We start from the raw sequence: 15,824 nt of genomic DNA, 5'->3' as shown, positions 1-15,824 counted from the left end.
GGTCAGGAAAAGAAAAACAAACAGCTATGGGTCCAGAACCACATGTCCAAACACACAAGTGCCGCCCTGATCTCCTTCTGCTGATTTTTTCCTTACTTTTGGCAAGAGGTGAGATTCCAATTGGGCTCTTGCATAACAATATGCATCATGATTTAAGAACAGTGGTAATGTCATTCATATTTATCGTGTAAACAAGGATAAAAATAAAATAGGTCAGTTACCAAACACTGGACTCTGGACAATACCTGAACGGCCATTATTTTGAAACTTTCAGTGCCTCACAACAATGTGCTTCTACTTCTGTGGGACATGTAACATTAGTTACTGTGTGTTTAGAGCTAGTTAGCATATAAGGCAGCTGGGAAGCATAACTGGATATGGAGAGAATAATCAGCCATGGAGAGGTAATAAGCCAATATCAGCAATTTTGAAAAACTAGAGTAGACAGCAGACTACCATTGCATCAGAATTTCAACAACCATAATAATCAGGTGAAACAGCAAAAAAAAGAAAAATTTTTGGGATGAAATAGTTTTGGATAGCCCAAATTTTTGACTGAAAGAGTGACATTTAATCAGCGTTTGTCCGACAGCACATTTTGACTGTGTCAATGTCTATTTTGTAAGCTAAATCAGGTAAACATGCAACACCAAGAAACATGACACACTTTACCCCGACCAGAAATGATGCTAGAGTAGCAATTTTTCAAATATGTCCAGCTGAAATATCAAAAGGCATCTCGTTGCCTAAGAACTTTACTATCACCGGTTTAATTTATCACCTGAGAACAAGATACCATAAAGAGCATTATGAGTTCAAATACCCAATTTATTTACCAAAACCTGTTCACATAAAACCTGTTTCTGTTTTTACCTAAATGAAAACTTTCTTAAATGAAAACAAAAAAATTAATTTTGGTGCATCACTAAATCAGAAATTAAAAGTTTCTATCTTACAAAAGCCTAATTTTGGTATCAGGTCAACCCTACAACAAAGCACCGTTGACCAAAAACAAACTCAATCTATGAGATTCCAGAGCTGCGTTCCAATCATATCTCCACAGCTAACACAAACTTCAAAACATTGGAAAATACAGGCATGATATGAAGTCAAAAAGCAGCACGGTCCAGCCAGGCAGTGAGAGTATTGCATCATAACTAGACGTGCTGGGTTACATAAGGTGGAAACCAGCCAAATCCTGGCTTTAAATTCTAGGAATATTTGAGAAACACCACATGTGCGACCAACTGCGAGAGATGGATGTGTTCTTCTTAGAAAAGGGGTTTCTAGTAATCTAAATGATGAGGGAACACAACATTCTAGGGCTGTAATGAATACTTGAGGTGTCGTGAGCCAATAGACACAGACTGTCCTTTTAGATGAGAATGTTTCTGAAGCAATGTCCCTGGAGCTCTGAATGACACACAAGAGGATGTTTATCAGCAGGAACAGGTAGTGAAGAACAACAGCACATCATTTTGCCATTGGCAAGGCCATGGACCTCACAGTATTAAGATAAAGAAAGAGATAAAGATATATTTTCTTGGGTCTACAGCCCATGAAGGGCTGGTAAATAAACAGACAACCTACACTTTGTGACATGTTGGTGGAAAGAAATGAGGGCAGACATTTAGAGAGCACTTTTACACTATAAGGTGAAAAAATGGATTAATTGCTAAATTGCAAAGAGTATTATCCTACATTGTGAACACAACTTATTAGCTGAACTGTTGTTAGTTCCTGCAGGCAGCTCTCGAGGAAATCATTAACAGGTTCCAGATGTTTCCAGGCTGTATTTCTTTCTTTCCTTGCAAACTACACTCGCTGCTCATTGTCTTCATTTGAATTCATCCCTCCCCTTCTTCTCAGAAAACTGAAGACAACAAGTCAATCCATTCTCCACTGGGACACGCTGTTCTCTAACAGGAAGTTCAAGTTTTGTTTTGACACATATGATTGTCTCATGCATATGTGACTCATAAACAAGTCTGGCTCCTCCTACCCTGCCTCAAAACCCCGCCCACTCCTCATTCCCACTTTATGTTTCCAAGTATCCAGAATTTACCGTTACTCTTGCTATCCCCGACAAACAATGCCGCTCTCACACTACACATCATATTCTTAAGCAGTGAAAAATACATCACAGAGCAAAGAGAAAACTGACAACACACCGACAGACAAGACAGAGCAGGTTACTTCTGATATGAAACAAGGTCTCAGGACTCTCAGATTTCAAACTGTCATTTTTTTTTTTTTTTAAGAAACTCAAACAATAAATACCATTTTGTGGCTCTTTAACCAGGTTCTGGTAATCTATGGTTCTGTGACCAGCCGTAGATGTTGGGCAAGATGGCAGATAGCAGCGGCGGCACATAATATCCGTGTTCTGATTGGTCAAATCACCTGTCAATCAAGCTCTTTGCGAACAGTCAATTCTTCCATGATTGGATCTCCTTACAAATGTCCCTTTCCTTACAAATTTACATGTTTTTTGCACATCTGAAAAACACTTCTCTGTTTCTTCAAGGGATAGTTAGAATTGGTAATTTATGTGGTAAATTACATGTTTAATATCTTCAAAGTTTTTCACTTTAAATCAAATGTTATTGTGCTATTAAAAACCACCGGTCTGGATCGCATATAGCATTGCATAATATAAATATCTGACATAAAGTATATAAATTATAAAATAAAAAAGAAAGAAAGAAATAATTTACAGGGTACCACCAGGATTTTTAAAATAAAATGTAAGGCTTTTTAAGACCTGCACAAATCAAATAAATACTATATGAGCGGGGAAGGGCAATGTCTATGGTAACATATTAAACCATAAAATGACTGCAAAAAACATGATTTGCAGTTCAAATACAGGTTTTCACAAATAGAGTTTTATAAAGTGACAAACTTAACATTTCAGCCTTTAAAATATTTTTAAGAAATAACGAAAAGGGATGAGTCAGATAAGTATAAATTATACTTTCAGACATTATACTGTACGTCAATGAGATGAAACGAAAATGCCAAGGCAGTCGGTTCACGTCAGAGATAAATTAACATTAAAAACACCCGCCCTGCATTTTGACTTTGAAATGTTTATTTTATTATTTCACTTTAATTGTGACAGTCTTAACATATTTAATTTAACTGAGCATGGGCATTTTTGCTTACCTTTTACACAACTTGAAAGCGCAGACTCTCCCATGAAAAAAAGCTGAATTTACAGGAGACTTTACATTATTTTAACCATAATTTGTATTTGTCGTTTTCAAGCCAACGCTCACTGAAGCGGCAACCTACCGACGTGTTTTTATCTCCCACTCGGTTCCATCGAGCGGAGCTGTAGCTTATTTTATGTAAAAAAAAAAATAATAATAAATAAATATTTATAAATATATAATATGAAGTATTCCGTAAGAAAATTATTTTTTATGACACCAATGCAAATGCATTTTCAAGCACTTTTAAGCACTTTATCCAAAACACTATGTTAAAATTCAAGCATTTTCAAGGATTTCAAGCACCCGTACGAACCCTGATACATGCATCAATCAATCAATCAATCGTATTTTGTGTTCCACACAAAATATAACATTATATAGGCTTGGAATAAAAAAAAATATATATATATTATCATTTTTATTACATAAATTGCTATTTAAAATGTGCTATGCGTCTAGGCTGCTGAATTTTCTATATATCAATATAACTATAAAATAATAACAATAATAATTGTTCATGTTATTATATTAATATTATTATAAAGTCATACTGATATATAATCAAAACAAATTTAGCCTAATTGTGTAGCCCTATAAACAAGCACATCAAACCTGGAGCATTTCTATTAAATAAATAAGTAAATAAATAAATATTACTATTGTAAAAAAAAAAAAAAAAAAAAAAAAACTAATGTAAAAAATAAAATATTTAAAAATAATTTTTCTTTTTACAGCATAATAATAAAAATTTAATCATTTATATCACTAATTTATCCATTCTTTTCAAACGTTGAACCATCAAGTTTTTATTCTGGCGGGCTGCTAAAATAAAGGCACACCTTAAAGTTTCTCTTTTGTTGACAACAGCCGGTTTAAAAGAGAACTGAAAAACACCGGATCATCGAAATCCGGCACTGATCATCAGCTCTTTACGTGTAAAAAAAAAAAGCAAAACACGCAGAACACATATTTTTAAATTCAATTGTAGCCTTTGTGATTTTACAATCACACTAAGACATATCGCAATTTTGGTTTTATTTTGACTAATTGTGCAGCTCTAAGGGTGAGTTGTTGGGTGAACTAACCCTTTAAAGGCAAAGCACAATTACACCCATGTCAGGCAGAAGAAGAATCACCACCCTGTTATTACAGCGGGTCTCCAGCCTCCCTCTGTCAGTGCAGGGACATCACTGAATAGCATTTGACTGGAGCTGCTCAGCTCTCACTGCAAGCCTGTAATTAAAACGGCTGCTGAGATATCTTCAGTTCCATCGGTACAGATCCCCATTGAGGAAAAGCTCAATAACGCTTCAACATCTCTATGTGTACGCGCACTAAACAAGCACGCACGTGTGAACTGGCACTAACATTGGCATTAATCACAAGCAGCCTCCATTCACACTTCTTCATCATGTGGGACGAGATCGTTATCGGAGCTGCAGGTCTGGCCCGGAGCGCTACCACACTGCATATGCTTCATGTGGCGTAGTGGGATCTGAGGGCCGCCTCTCTCAGTACAGCTTAAATGTGAAAGGGCAAGCGCACCCTGTTGCTATGCTTTAACTAGACACCTCTGGCTGGGTACAAAAAAGTCAATCCTCCTAACATCTTTAATGACAGTGGATTGTAAACAGTCCACAGTAGAGTAATTGGGCTTGGAAGGGAGCACCATCGATATTCCCCAGGGCTCCGTGCTGCCATCACGAAAAGTGTGCTGGAGAAAGGTCACCTTTTTTCTGTAGTATATGCCTCTTGGTGCCCGCTGATGTAAATGGCCATTTATTTCATTTGAAGAGCAATTAAGCAGGTATCCACTTGCTTTGTATTTACAGTGTCTTAAGATCTGCAAAGTGATAGTGAGTTCATTAAATCAAGAATGAAGGGCTATATTAGATACAGAGATCAAAACTAATGAATGCTACTGCCGCCGGGGAATGAAATACTTCAGTGTAATTAGAAAAGTATTTAGTACAATTGTAGCTTTTATACAAAAAATGTTATAACATCATAAGTTATTAACTGAAAAATGATTCTGTTTTCCTTTGCAGTAATTAAAAAAAAGTGATTGATTGAAGCTATATATTAGGGTTAATTGCGATAAATAACATTCAAAATAAACGTTTGTGTTTACATAATATATGTTGTGTACTGTATATATTTAGATTTACATGTATGTGTGTGTGTGTGTGTGTATTCATCTTATAAATATACATATATATTACATATATTTATTAAATATATACATGTATGTATGTGTATTTATGCAGTATACACATATATATATATTGTAAACACTTTAATTTTGGATGCAATTAATTGCGATTAATTGATTTGACAGCCCTTTATATGCATGTATGTATGTATATATATGAATTTATTTTATATATTGATATATATGTCATGCAGTATTTATTTTTGTTCTTGATTTTTATTTTTTATTCATGTGCTGGTTTTATTTATTGATTTAATTAGATGAAACAGTATATCTTGAAATTTAAATTTTGTCACTGAACACCCACTATAGTGCACCTTATGGCAATGTTTGCTTGCATTTCATAACAGTAAGTGTTCACATAGAGAGTATGTTTATGACTGCATATCATTTCTGATGCAAATAATATTCAAATACCCTCCCTGCACAAACCCATGTGAGTATTCAACATGATTCAGGTATCTGTGTCTTTTCCTGGCAGAAGAACAGCTGAAATACGGAGGGGTGGAATGACTTGAATCTTCCCGGGTAAATCAGATGAACTTCCACCTTGGTCAGACTGACCCCGTGATTTAGTAGGCAGGAGTTAGCAGGAAGCAGATCTCAGCATTGCACAAATTTATTTACAGTTGCCTGACTACATAAGCATGCGAGTCTCCAAAAACAGCTGATGAACAGCTACAGTACGTCACTACTGACTGACACCTACTTCTCCATTTCAGCACAGGGAGGAAAAACATACCTTGGGCCAAATGGGACAGAGTTTCACAGCCGAGACAAAATGCTAGAATTTCTCACACCAACTAAAAGATAAACAGTGTATCTTCAAGAACGATCAGCGAGATTAATGTAAACGGCTTGTAGTGCACTCAGACCTCTCTGCCCTTGCAGGAGAGATAGATTACACATGAAATCACTCTTCTCCTCAAGTGTCTTCCTGGAGTAGACCAAAAATCTTGCAGCGTTCAGCACAAAAACTGATACAGAAAAGCATGCTTAACTGAAGAATGAGGGGTCCTGCAGGTCTGTGCCGGGTGGGAGTGTTATATAAGCATGCTGCGTGGGAAGAGCAGGATATTTAACGACTCTCTTCACTATACTGGGAAGCATTACATGTCAAAGGTGTATAAGTGACTGAATCATAACAGCCATAATTAAACCCACAGCTTGATACTGCCGTAGACGTCAACGTCCTTTCAGAACAGTGCCTGCTCTGTCAGCCGAGGGTTTGGACCAATGAAACGGCAGCCCACACCATTCCAGAGGAGGCAAACCCTCCCCCTATATGAGCCTGCTGGAGGGATGCAGAAGGAGGAACGCTGGGTATTGATGGATGAATTAGCCTGCTAACAAAACGGGCTGACTTCTGACACTTTCCGCATAGTATGCAGCATTCAGGCCCAAGGATGCTGAGAAATAATCTTATTTCCTTCTGGCCAGTGACATTATTCTCTAAAGTGCACTGTGAGAGACTTACAAAGGGTTGCGCACAATGTTTTTTTGCATTAGGATTTATATAATTGCAATTAATGTCCGCTCTAATGACTTTATTAGCATTAAAGAAGAATGTGTGTGATATTCTCAAAGTGGGCTCATGCAATGTACAGCAGGGCTTAGTCTAGGACAGGTCATGTGACTTATCATGTGAATGGTGGTGTTATATAAGAACTGTGCCAGTCCCGCAGGCCCTCACAGCTCTTAGTGGATAGTAGCACAGCACTGACAGCTCTAGGCATCTTTGCTCAGAGTTAGTGAGGATAAAGCATTCAGAGATTACACCAATAAAAGAGTAAAAGTGCCATTACCTGGACATCATACAGTGCCACAATGTTCTCATGTTGGAGTTCCTGTGAACAAAAAAATAAACGCTGTCTATAAATACACTGTAACAAATAAATACATTATGCATTGTAACAAATAACAAAATTAATATAAGAATAAAATACATATACATACTATTATAAATATTGTAAATATAATTTAAAAAAAATGAGTGTAAAAGTTTTTGAAAGAGGTCACCAGGGTGACATTTATTTGATCAAAAATACAGTAAAATAGCAATATTGTGAAACATTATTAACATTAAAAGTAACTTAAAATGTAATTTATTTCTGTGATGGCAAAGCTGAATTTTCAGCATCATTATTCCAGTCTTCAGTGTCACATGATCCTTAAGAAAGTATTCTATTATGCTGATTCGGTGCTCAAGAAATATTTCTTAATATTATCATTGTTGAAAACAGTTGTGCTGCTTAATATTTTGTAGAAACAGTGATACATTTTCTTCAGGATAAATACAATGTTTAAAAAAAACAACAACTTTGATTTGAAATAGAAATCTTTTGTATCATTAAATAATAAATGTATTATTAATAAAAAAACAAAAAAACAACAATGACAGCTCACCTTTAAAATTTTGATTTCTTTGCCAAGCAGAATCTGAGATTTGGAGAGATTCTTTTTGTTAATACTCTTGATGGCGACTTCCCAATCAGTCTTCTGCAAATATTATACAAAGAGAGCAATTATCGTTAGGCGGGATGGCAGAGGGGGGTTACACAGCCTAATTACATTCCTATGAATCCTACAAAGCATTTATTTCTTACATTTTAGGTATTAGAGTTGAAATATTGACTGTTTAACCCTGTATGTGGGAGTCTTTGGTTGAATACTCACTAACATTTGCTTCAAAAGCCAATTCTTTTTATTATACTGCATCCACTCTGCATCTATTTCCAGGCTTGTGACCTGGTACCACATAAAGCGGAGAGTATAATTGGGATTTTAGCCTTTGGGAGAGGCATCTGTGTAAGGTGGGATTCCAAAGGGCCACACACTAGCTTAAAGAAACTGTGTCCCCAACGCAAAGTGGAAATCCATGAATAGAACGATGCTTTTCATGTAAATGTAGGTTAATAGGAGATGTTCCTGCGGCACACTGTGCTGTAGCCAAGTGCTGGCAGCACACAAGAGCGGCTGCGTTCATCTCGCCTCGCTGAAAACCGACTCAGCCAAGCGTGGTGAAGGCAACCCAGAGAAAACGCTGCTGGCTTCTACACTGACCTCATTCAGTAGATGAGCATTCAAAGTCTCTGCTTTTAATATCACATCTAATCAAGGAATGAGAGAGTGAAAATGTCCTATATATGCAGCTAATTTATGTCCTGTATCATTCTGCATGTCTTCCCATCTAGAATGCATCAATCAGCGCTCATAAGCATGTGTGATTATGAATATCATAATATGTTTGTAGGATGAAAATAACTGTCTCACTGGTAGTATTGAGTCAGCTGCTTTGGATGAGGTAGGTGATCATAAATATGTATTAGATTACTCCTGCTATATATAGTCGCAGGCTGATATTATACTACATATTGTGCATACACTAAGCATTTCCTCACACAAACATACAGTATATGCAACATGCAGAGATAACCAAATGTAATGATCTACAGATGAAAAATAAATCATTGACCATAGAGGTATGGGCCAATATTTGCATTTGATCAGATTAGACTAGGTTTCAACAGAACTGAACAGTTTTTCAACTGTACAATTGAGTGTTCTGATGCATGATTTTCATTCTACATTCTAGAGAGTTTGAATGCTGTTAAAGTCAGTATGAAATGGGAATAAATCTAATTTCTAAATGCATGCTATTGATTTTTTGTGAATTTATCTGTGCATACAGTATGTTACCGTTTTTACATTTTTTACATTTTCTTTTTAAATTAAAATGTCATAACTCAATCTTGTGGTGAAACAACAGGCTTCTCTATGGTGACACATGTTGGACTTCTCCAATCCCATTCAGATCAGTCTTCATTCAGTCAACGACTATACAAGGCCTATATTTTTTCTTTTTTCATTTGTTTCATTCGGATGTATTTCAGATCTGTTGCAAATTAAGCTATATAAGCATTGCAATATTAGCATTAAGCATTGCAACTTAAAAAAATATAAGAATATTATCAGCTCAGCTACAAACTTTTATATCAGAATATTCCCACCAGTCAGAATGCAAAATCACAAATGAGATCTTTTTAATATCTCAGGAGTTTTACCTAGACACCAATGAGACTACATTGAGAAACTGGAGATGCAGCATGCTTCTCAGATGTTTCTCATGGAAAACAACCTAGTAATCTCACGTGTCTCATGTTTCAGATGAGATCTCAAGGCCTCCAATTTTGCTCAGATTTGTACCAAAGTCTCCAATTCAAATCCCAACGCTTAATAGTAGCTATTCCAGCTTATCAAATCAAGATACTTTTTTATGAGGCGTAGTATTTATCCCAATTTGTTTCTAGTAAATTTCAATATTTTTATAGTGAATATATATATTTTAATTTATAGTGGAGCTAAATTGATTAACAGCAAACAGATACTGGTTAGTTTGATGCAATTATGTTTAAGCGGCTAGCAATGTCCTCATAACATCCAGTCAGAGTGTTATTGTGTATTTAGGCAATGTCAAAATCAAGCACAAAAATCATAACAAAATGTGGGTCCCGTCCCTCCGCCCAAACTTACAAGTAGACCGGTCAGTCCTATTGACGTCAGACGGCTTATTCACGGAGGCTGTTTTATGAATGAACGACTCCAGCAGTATGTGACCTATTCTAGCACACGTTACATAAAAACAACCCACGGTTTCTAATCAAGAACTGCCGTGACCGAGAGATGTGCAAAAGCACAATGCATGCACAACACAAATCTAAATTTCTCAAATGCATTTAATACATGTAATTTTGAGATTTAAATGCCTCGCTCATGCAAATAGGATAAACTAGAAGCATATAACAAACACGGCCCAGATTTGCAGTGAATAATGATGCTCATCCGCAGGGACTCGAGCCAGTCGTGTGCTTATTATTTACCTTTTTATGTCTTCCCTTGAAGACGACCGCAAATGCTCCGTGTCCGACGAGGTCTTTTCGACTGTATTCAAAGTCTCCCACCGTCTCCATTTTTTTGGCAGGTGTCCGGTGATACACAACAGCTTGTGATGGAGAAGCTATCGGGGACAAGTTCTTCAAACTCTCGTTAATCCAAACGACAGTCTGTCCGAGAACCCTGTCATCCCCAAATTATCAATGCGAAAGACGATTTAGTACACTTGAGAGTTTCCTAATAGCTGTTTGGCATAAAATCAAGACGAGGTAAGAATCAAAACAAAGGAATAGCTAACGTTAAATGTGAAGTTTAGTAGCTAACGTAGATGCGCAGGATGCACATAACTAGTTCCGTTGTCGCTCTCTCACCCAGTTAACAAGACATTTCGCAAAACAGCTAGATGAAATAGCTATGAATTAATCTCAAAGCTGTATAGTTTCCAAGCTACATGATGTCAGTTCAGTTTAAAAGGAAAGAAAGAGGTTGCAAACGCCCTCTCTCTCTTACTGTAATAGTGCCTCGTTAACTCAATAACGGCGCCGTGGGTCACTGAGTTTCCCATCGCTAGCTGGCTAAAAATGACAGCCAGAGGAAATCCAACAATATTTACAATCACAACGCAGCAGATAAATCGCAATAAATAATATCTAGAAGTGTTCCGACATCTATTTTACATATTGACGAGCAGTGCCGCTTACATAATGACAGGTCAGTTCATAAAACAACGCGATCCAGCACCGTTCCTATTCGTTTAATGCAATCTGTCCTTCTGCTTCTATGATACTCTCCTTCAAATCCATATGATAGCTGGGTAACGTTACACCATTTCTTCAGTTCACCCCCTGTCCTGCTTTCGATCTCGCGGGACAATGCAGGAAAACATCAGTGGGTCACTTTTAAGAAACGCAGGAAAAGACGTTAAAAGCACGATCCGTTACGTGAAGGGGATTTAACGTTTATCTTCAGTTCGTTCCGAGAAGTTGTCCATGATGATCACAGCTTGCTGCATTACAATGACAGAGCTCTTACAGGAGAAGACCATCATAACGTGTTCCTCCGCGCACCCGAGTGCGTCGCCCTCCGCCGCGAGAGATAGTCCCACGCGCATCACAAAGCCTGAGCTCGACGAGGAAACACTTGGATATACAAAGGAGAAGCACATTTTTTAGGCTGCTGTGGAAAAGCGAACATTTCTAATTTTCCACCAGAATGTAGTTTAATAAGTACTTACAAAGCAAAGTAAGAAAGATTAGGGGTAGTTATACCTAATGTGTTCAAGAAAAACATGCATTTGAAATGTTCATAATGCTGAACAAATACATAAAAGTAATGATTACACAGCGTGCAAGAGTCCAGTGCTAATTTATTTTTAATAAAACAAAAACAATGTGACAGCGCTTGGTGCTCCCCCTGGCGGCGGCTGCCTCTATGAACACGCAAATAAAAACAAAATTGTTTACTTATGTCATTAAAGGCCTCACTGGCATCCTCTGGTGGTAAAACAGACTGCAAAAATGATTTTCTGCCTCAGCATTTTTGTCGTTTTCGATTTCATTCATAAATCAAGATACATTTACTTCAGCAGGAAAAAATATCTTAAAAAATATCAAAATTAAAAAAAATAAAATGTCTATCAATTGTGTGAGAACAATTGTTTTGTTTTGTTTTGTTTTCCCTTTGAGTTAAGTTGATTTTTCTTTAGAGTATGAAATATGGAGTAAGAAATTATTTTTGCAGTGCAGCATTCCCAGAAGTGTGGTAAAAATAATAAGTCTGAACATGCATGGCTGCTGTTATTATTAAAATGTCACATTCTGAGTGACTCATGTCTCAACATGCCTTTCACATGTCCATGTGAGGCATCAAATTAAAAGATTTATGGGGTGAGGCAACAGACATGGGTGGGTCCGTCTCCAGTGTCACTTAATGGTCACTTAGCATTGGAGAACAGCATGATCATGGTTGTCAGTTTCCATTGGTTGTGATGGTCAAGAATTCCTTCTGTACTTTAATGGGAATTCTGGCCTACCTCTTAAACACAATAATCCATAAACAAGTCTCATATTAACCCTGTAAATTCTATTGAATCATATTAAAAACGTGATCAAAACTTTGCTTTTAGTTGTTAAAATGACTTTTAGTATAATTATAAAAATATCTACCTTGAGGGTGTGCATGTGTCTTTTGCTGTGAAATCTTTAATGGTTTTTATTAAGTAAACATAAGAATAACTTTTATATTGTTAGTAATATTTCAAAATTAACACTTTTTGTTCTGAAGCAAAGTAGGTTTACTTGATTATTCACAAATAATTTTCATTTGAGAAAAAATCATGTTTAAAAGTGTATCAAATGTGATGCATCAGGTTTTGAGGAAAATGTATTTGTATAGTTTATCTTTCAATCATCATTGTATTGCATTGCATTATATGTTTTGCCCCCACAGTTAAAAAATACAGAAATTTGTTCATAAAACTAAGTATTTAAATATCATATACAGACTGACAATTTATATTTACATGCATTTTATGTAAGCAGTCTGCTATACTGTAATTAAATTATTGTCTTACAATACAAGCTATCAGAATTGAATCTTACTTTTTTTTGCCATATATTGTGAATATCAGCAACTGCTCCAAATTCCATATTTTTGTTTGCATGTAAATTTGCATATTTTGTCTAAAGATTTGATAAACTGAGGAGTTTAGCTCAAAATATGGTTAGTATCATGAGATGTGAAAGTAGAGAGGTAATAATAAAATTATAAACACACTGTAAAAAAAAAAAAAAGTTGAGCAAACTTAAAAAAAATGTTTTACCAGCTTCAGCAGATTTTTGAGTTTGCTCAACTTATTTTTGTGGGAGATTCTCACATTTTTGTTGTATAAACTTAAAATGACAAGTTGAGAAAACTCAAAAATCTGCTGAAGCTGGTTGCCTTAAAACTTTAAGTTGGCTCAACTTATTTTTACAGTGCATGACGTTATCATTATAGTGCAAATATATTGCATATCATAGATTTGAAAGCACAAAGATATTGCTATGAAAAAATATTAGTCCTTACAATAAATACTAACCAAATAGTGTCTTATTAAATGAAAATGAATGGTACTACTTTGATATAGACTATCAAACTAAATGATTACCACCATATTCACAATATTTACAATAATATATTCATCAGATATTATAAGCTGGGGTAAGATGACTGTACCTAATGGAAACAGTAGGAATGAGATAAAATAAAATATTATATTGGAAGAAAAAACAAACCAAGTGAGCTAGCATTAATGATGGAAAATCACTAAATAAATCTTGCCAGGAGCAACCCAAATATTTTCTTTCCTTTTTTTTCTTTTCAGCCTCTCCATATTTCTTGTTCACAACCTCATGTCTCTTTTCATTATTGGTGTCTGCAACAAACTAAAGACACAGGTTTAATAAACAGAATTTCATAAATAATATAAGCAGATCTGTTGTTTTTGCTTTATTTGGTCTCTACTGGACATTTCCAAGGTAGAAAAAGGACAACAAAAGGATTTTTAAAAAATGTGAATACCAATATGTGTATATGGATATTCCTTCACAAACAAGATTCATTCAGCAGATTCACAGCTAATGAACTGCTCCTTCACAAGTCATACTAAAAATACTACCAGCTTGTGCTAAAGTCAGTCTATGGAGGCAGAAAAAGCCACTAAAGCAGTTGTGCACTTCAAAAGGAAGAGACTTTAGTGAATGAAAGGTATAAGTGAGTGCCAGATTGATTTGTACACTTAAATGATTCATGAACCATAGAGTTCCTAATAATGATGCTGGCCTTAACAAACACAACTAGACGCGCACAAATGAGAAATACATTCATTAAATGAAGATGCTAACGGTAATAGAGAAGCATATATAACATGTAACATATAGCTTATGCTGCTCTAATTGACTTATTGCTAATGATGACATGTTGTTTACATTTAAATAAGCAGCAACGTTCTGTGTCAGTACAGCAGCTTTAGTTGATTTTTAAAAAATCAACACAACTGTCCCTGAAGCCTTGAAGCCTGATCGCACACACAAGCTCTTCACAACTCTGCAGTTTGGTGAGTTTCATCAATTTGTCTGTTTGTGAAGTTTTTCTTGATTCCTCTTCATGGAGCAGCATCGCCCGAGAAGAACCAGGGCTCTTCCCACGTACCTGAGGGGATTCTTAGTGGAGGCCGTCTCTTCCATTCAAGGGCTCTGTGAGCTTTCACAGCTGGCAGCTGTAATCAGGTTAGATCACACCTACAGCTGCATCTCTGCCAAAGCTAGAAGACCCAAAGGTTTGGAAGAGCGCTACATGAAGAACGCTGCTTTTCTTCCCGACATCCGACCAGGAGCCTCAGTCTCTTCAGTGGACGTGTGTCAGGTTCCTCTGCACCAGCAGGAAGAGCCCATCTCCATCCACGGCCACAGTATACAGGGCTACCAGAACATTTACCGCTCTGTAGCCGAGCCAATGATGAAGACATGCTGTGGTTGGCACCGTCCCTACAGCCTTGAGCTGGGACTGAAGATAAAGCAGTGCCTGTGGGAGACGCTCAGCTGCCCATCACTACTGGAGACCGAGCAGCCTGAAGGATATATTCTCATCACTGAAAGCTTCTCCACAACCAGCAGAAGCTTCGCTCCACGAATAGACGTGGACATCAGTGAAGAGCCCCTGCCTGAGGAACCCTGAAGGAAGAAGCCCAGGCACTGAGCTATCACAGTGTCACATGGAGCATCACACAGTGGGACCTGTAAATACTGTAAATACATTTACATAGTTCTTTACACCATAGAGTAAGTTTCAGTTTGTAGAGTATGTTTTTAGCACATTGCTGTATGGTTTTTCAGATGCTTTTGGTGATTGTGTTGATAATCCTAGGTTGCTCCAAGCTGTTTTTAGCACATTGCTACATGGTTTTGTCAGGATGTTTTGGTGGTTTCTTGTGCGTTGACATGCGTTTGGCAAGGTTCTCTGCGTGGTTGTTAGCTTGCTGTGTTGTGGTTGCTGGACTCTTCTGTTTGGTTTTTCATGTGTCGATACGTGGCTGTAAGTTGTTAGATGTTTTGAATGGTTGGTTGACATGCAGCTGTTTTAAACAGTTGGGTTAGGATAGGTTAGGGTCCCTCACACGGTTTGCAGCTTGATGTGCTGTGAGGGCTTGTGTGTATCAGTGATGCTGAGAGCTACGCCACTGGTAGTTCACAACTACTGGTAGGGTCTCCCATAGTGGACAGGTCTCAGCTGAGATGCCAGACGAAGACAAACCACGTGATTCGGGACAGCAGGAGATTACCTGATGTTGAAGATCACAGTCTTATAATGATGGGAGCAACATCAGAATTATCTGAATGGAAAAAACTTCAAATTGATGTGGAAGTCATCGATGGATTGATGGAGGCATCTGTTCGATCATAACAAGGAAAGTAAAGGTGATATTAGTGAACTCAGGTAAATGATTGTGTGAATACAGACAA

At 36.9% G+C, this 15,824-nt stretch overlaps 1 protein-coding gene across 2 annotated transcripts in view; it reads right to left on the bottom strand.

The window, feature by feature from the left end:
• ulk2 (unc-51 like autophagy activating kinase 2) overlaps positions 1-11,395 on the bottom strand; it is a 34,471-nt gene extending 23,076 nt beyond the window's left edge. The window contains exons 1-4 of one of the 2 annotated variants that reach the window (XM_058744653.1): positions 11,025-11,395; positions 10,311-10,506; positions 7,837-7,929; positions 7,236-7,277 (exon numbers count right to left, since the gene is read on the bottom strand). In XM_058744653.1, the coding sequence (XP_058600636.1) occupies positions 7,236-7,277; positions 7,837-7,929; positions 10,311-10,506; positions 11,025-11,026 (333 nt within the window). In that variant the 5' untranslated portion in view covers positions 11,027-11,395. The remainder of the gene's footprint in view (positions 1-7,235; positions 7,278-7,836; positions 7,930-10,310; positions 10,507-11,024) is intronic. The other variant, XM_058744652.1, reaches the window with a different exon arrangement.
• Positions 11,396-15,824: the final 4,429 nt, after the last annotated feature.

The sequence above is a fragment of the Onychostoma macrolepis genome, chromosome 15, assembly GCF_012432095.1.
Source record: "Onychostoma macrolepis isolate SWU-2019 chromosome 15, ASM1243209v1, whole genome shotgun sequence".
Classification (NCBI taxonomy): domain Eukaryota; kingdom Metazoa; phylum Chordata; class Actinopteri; order Cypriniformes; family Cyprinidae; genus Onychostoma; species Onychostoma macrolepis.
Note: the sequence above shows the minus strand (reverse complement) of the source record. Positions and strands in the feature narration are given on the sequence as shown.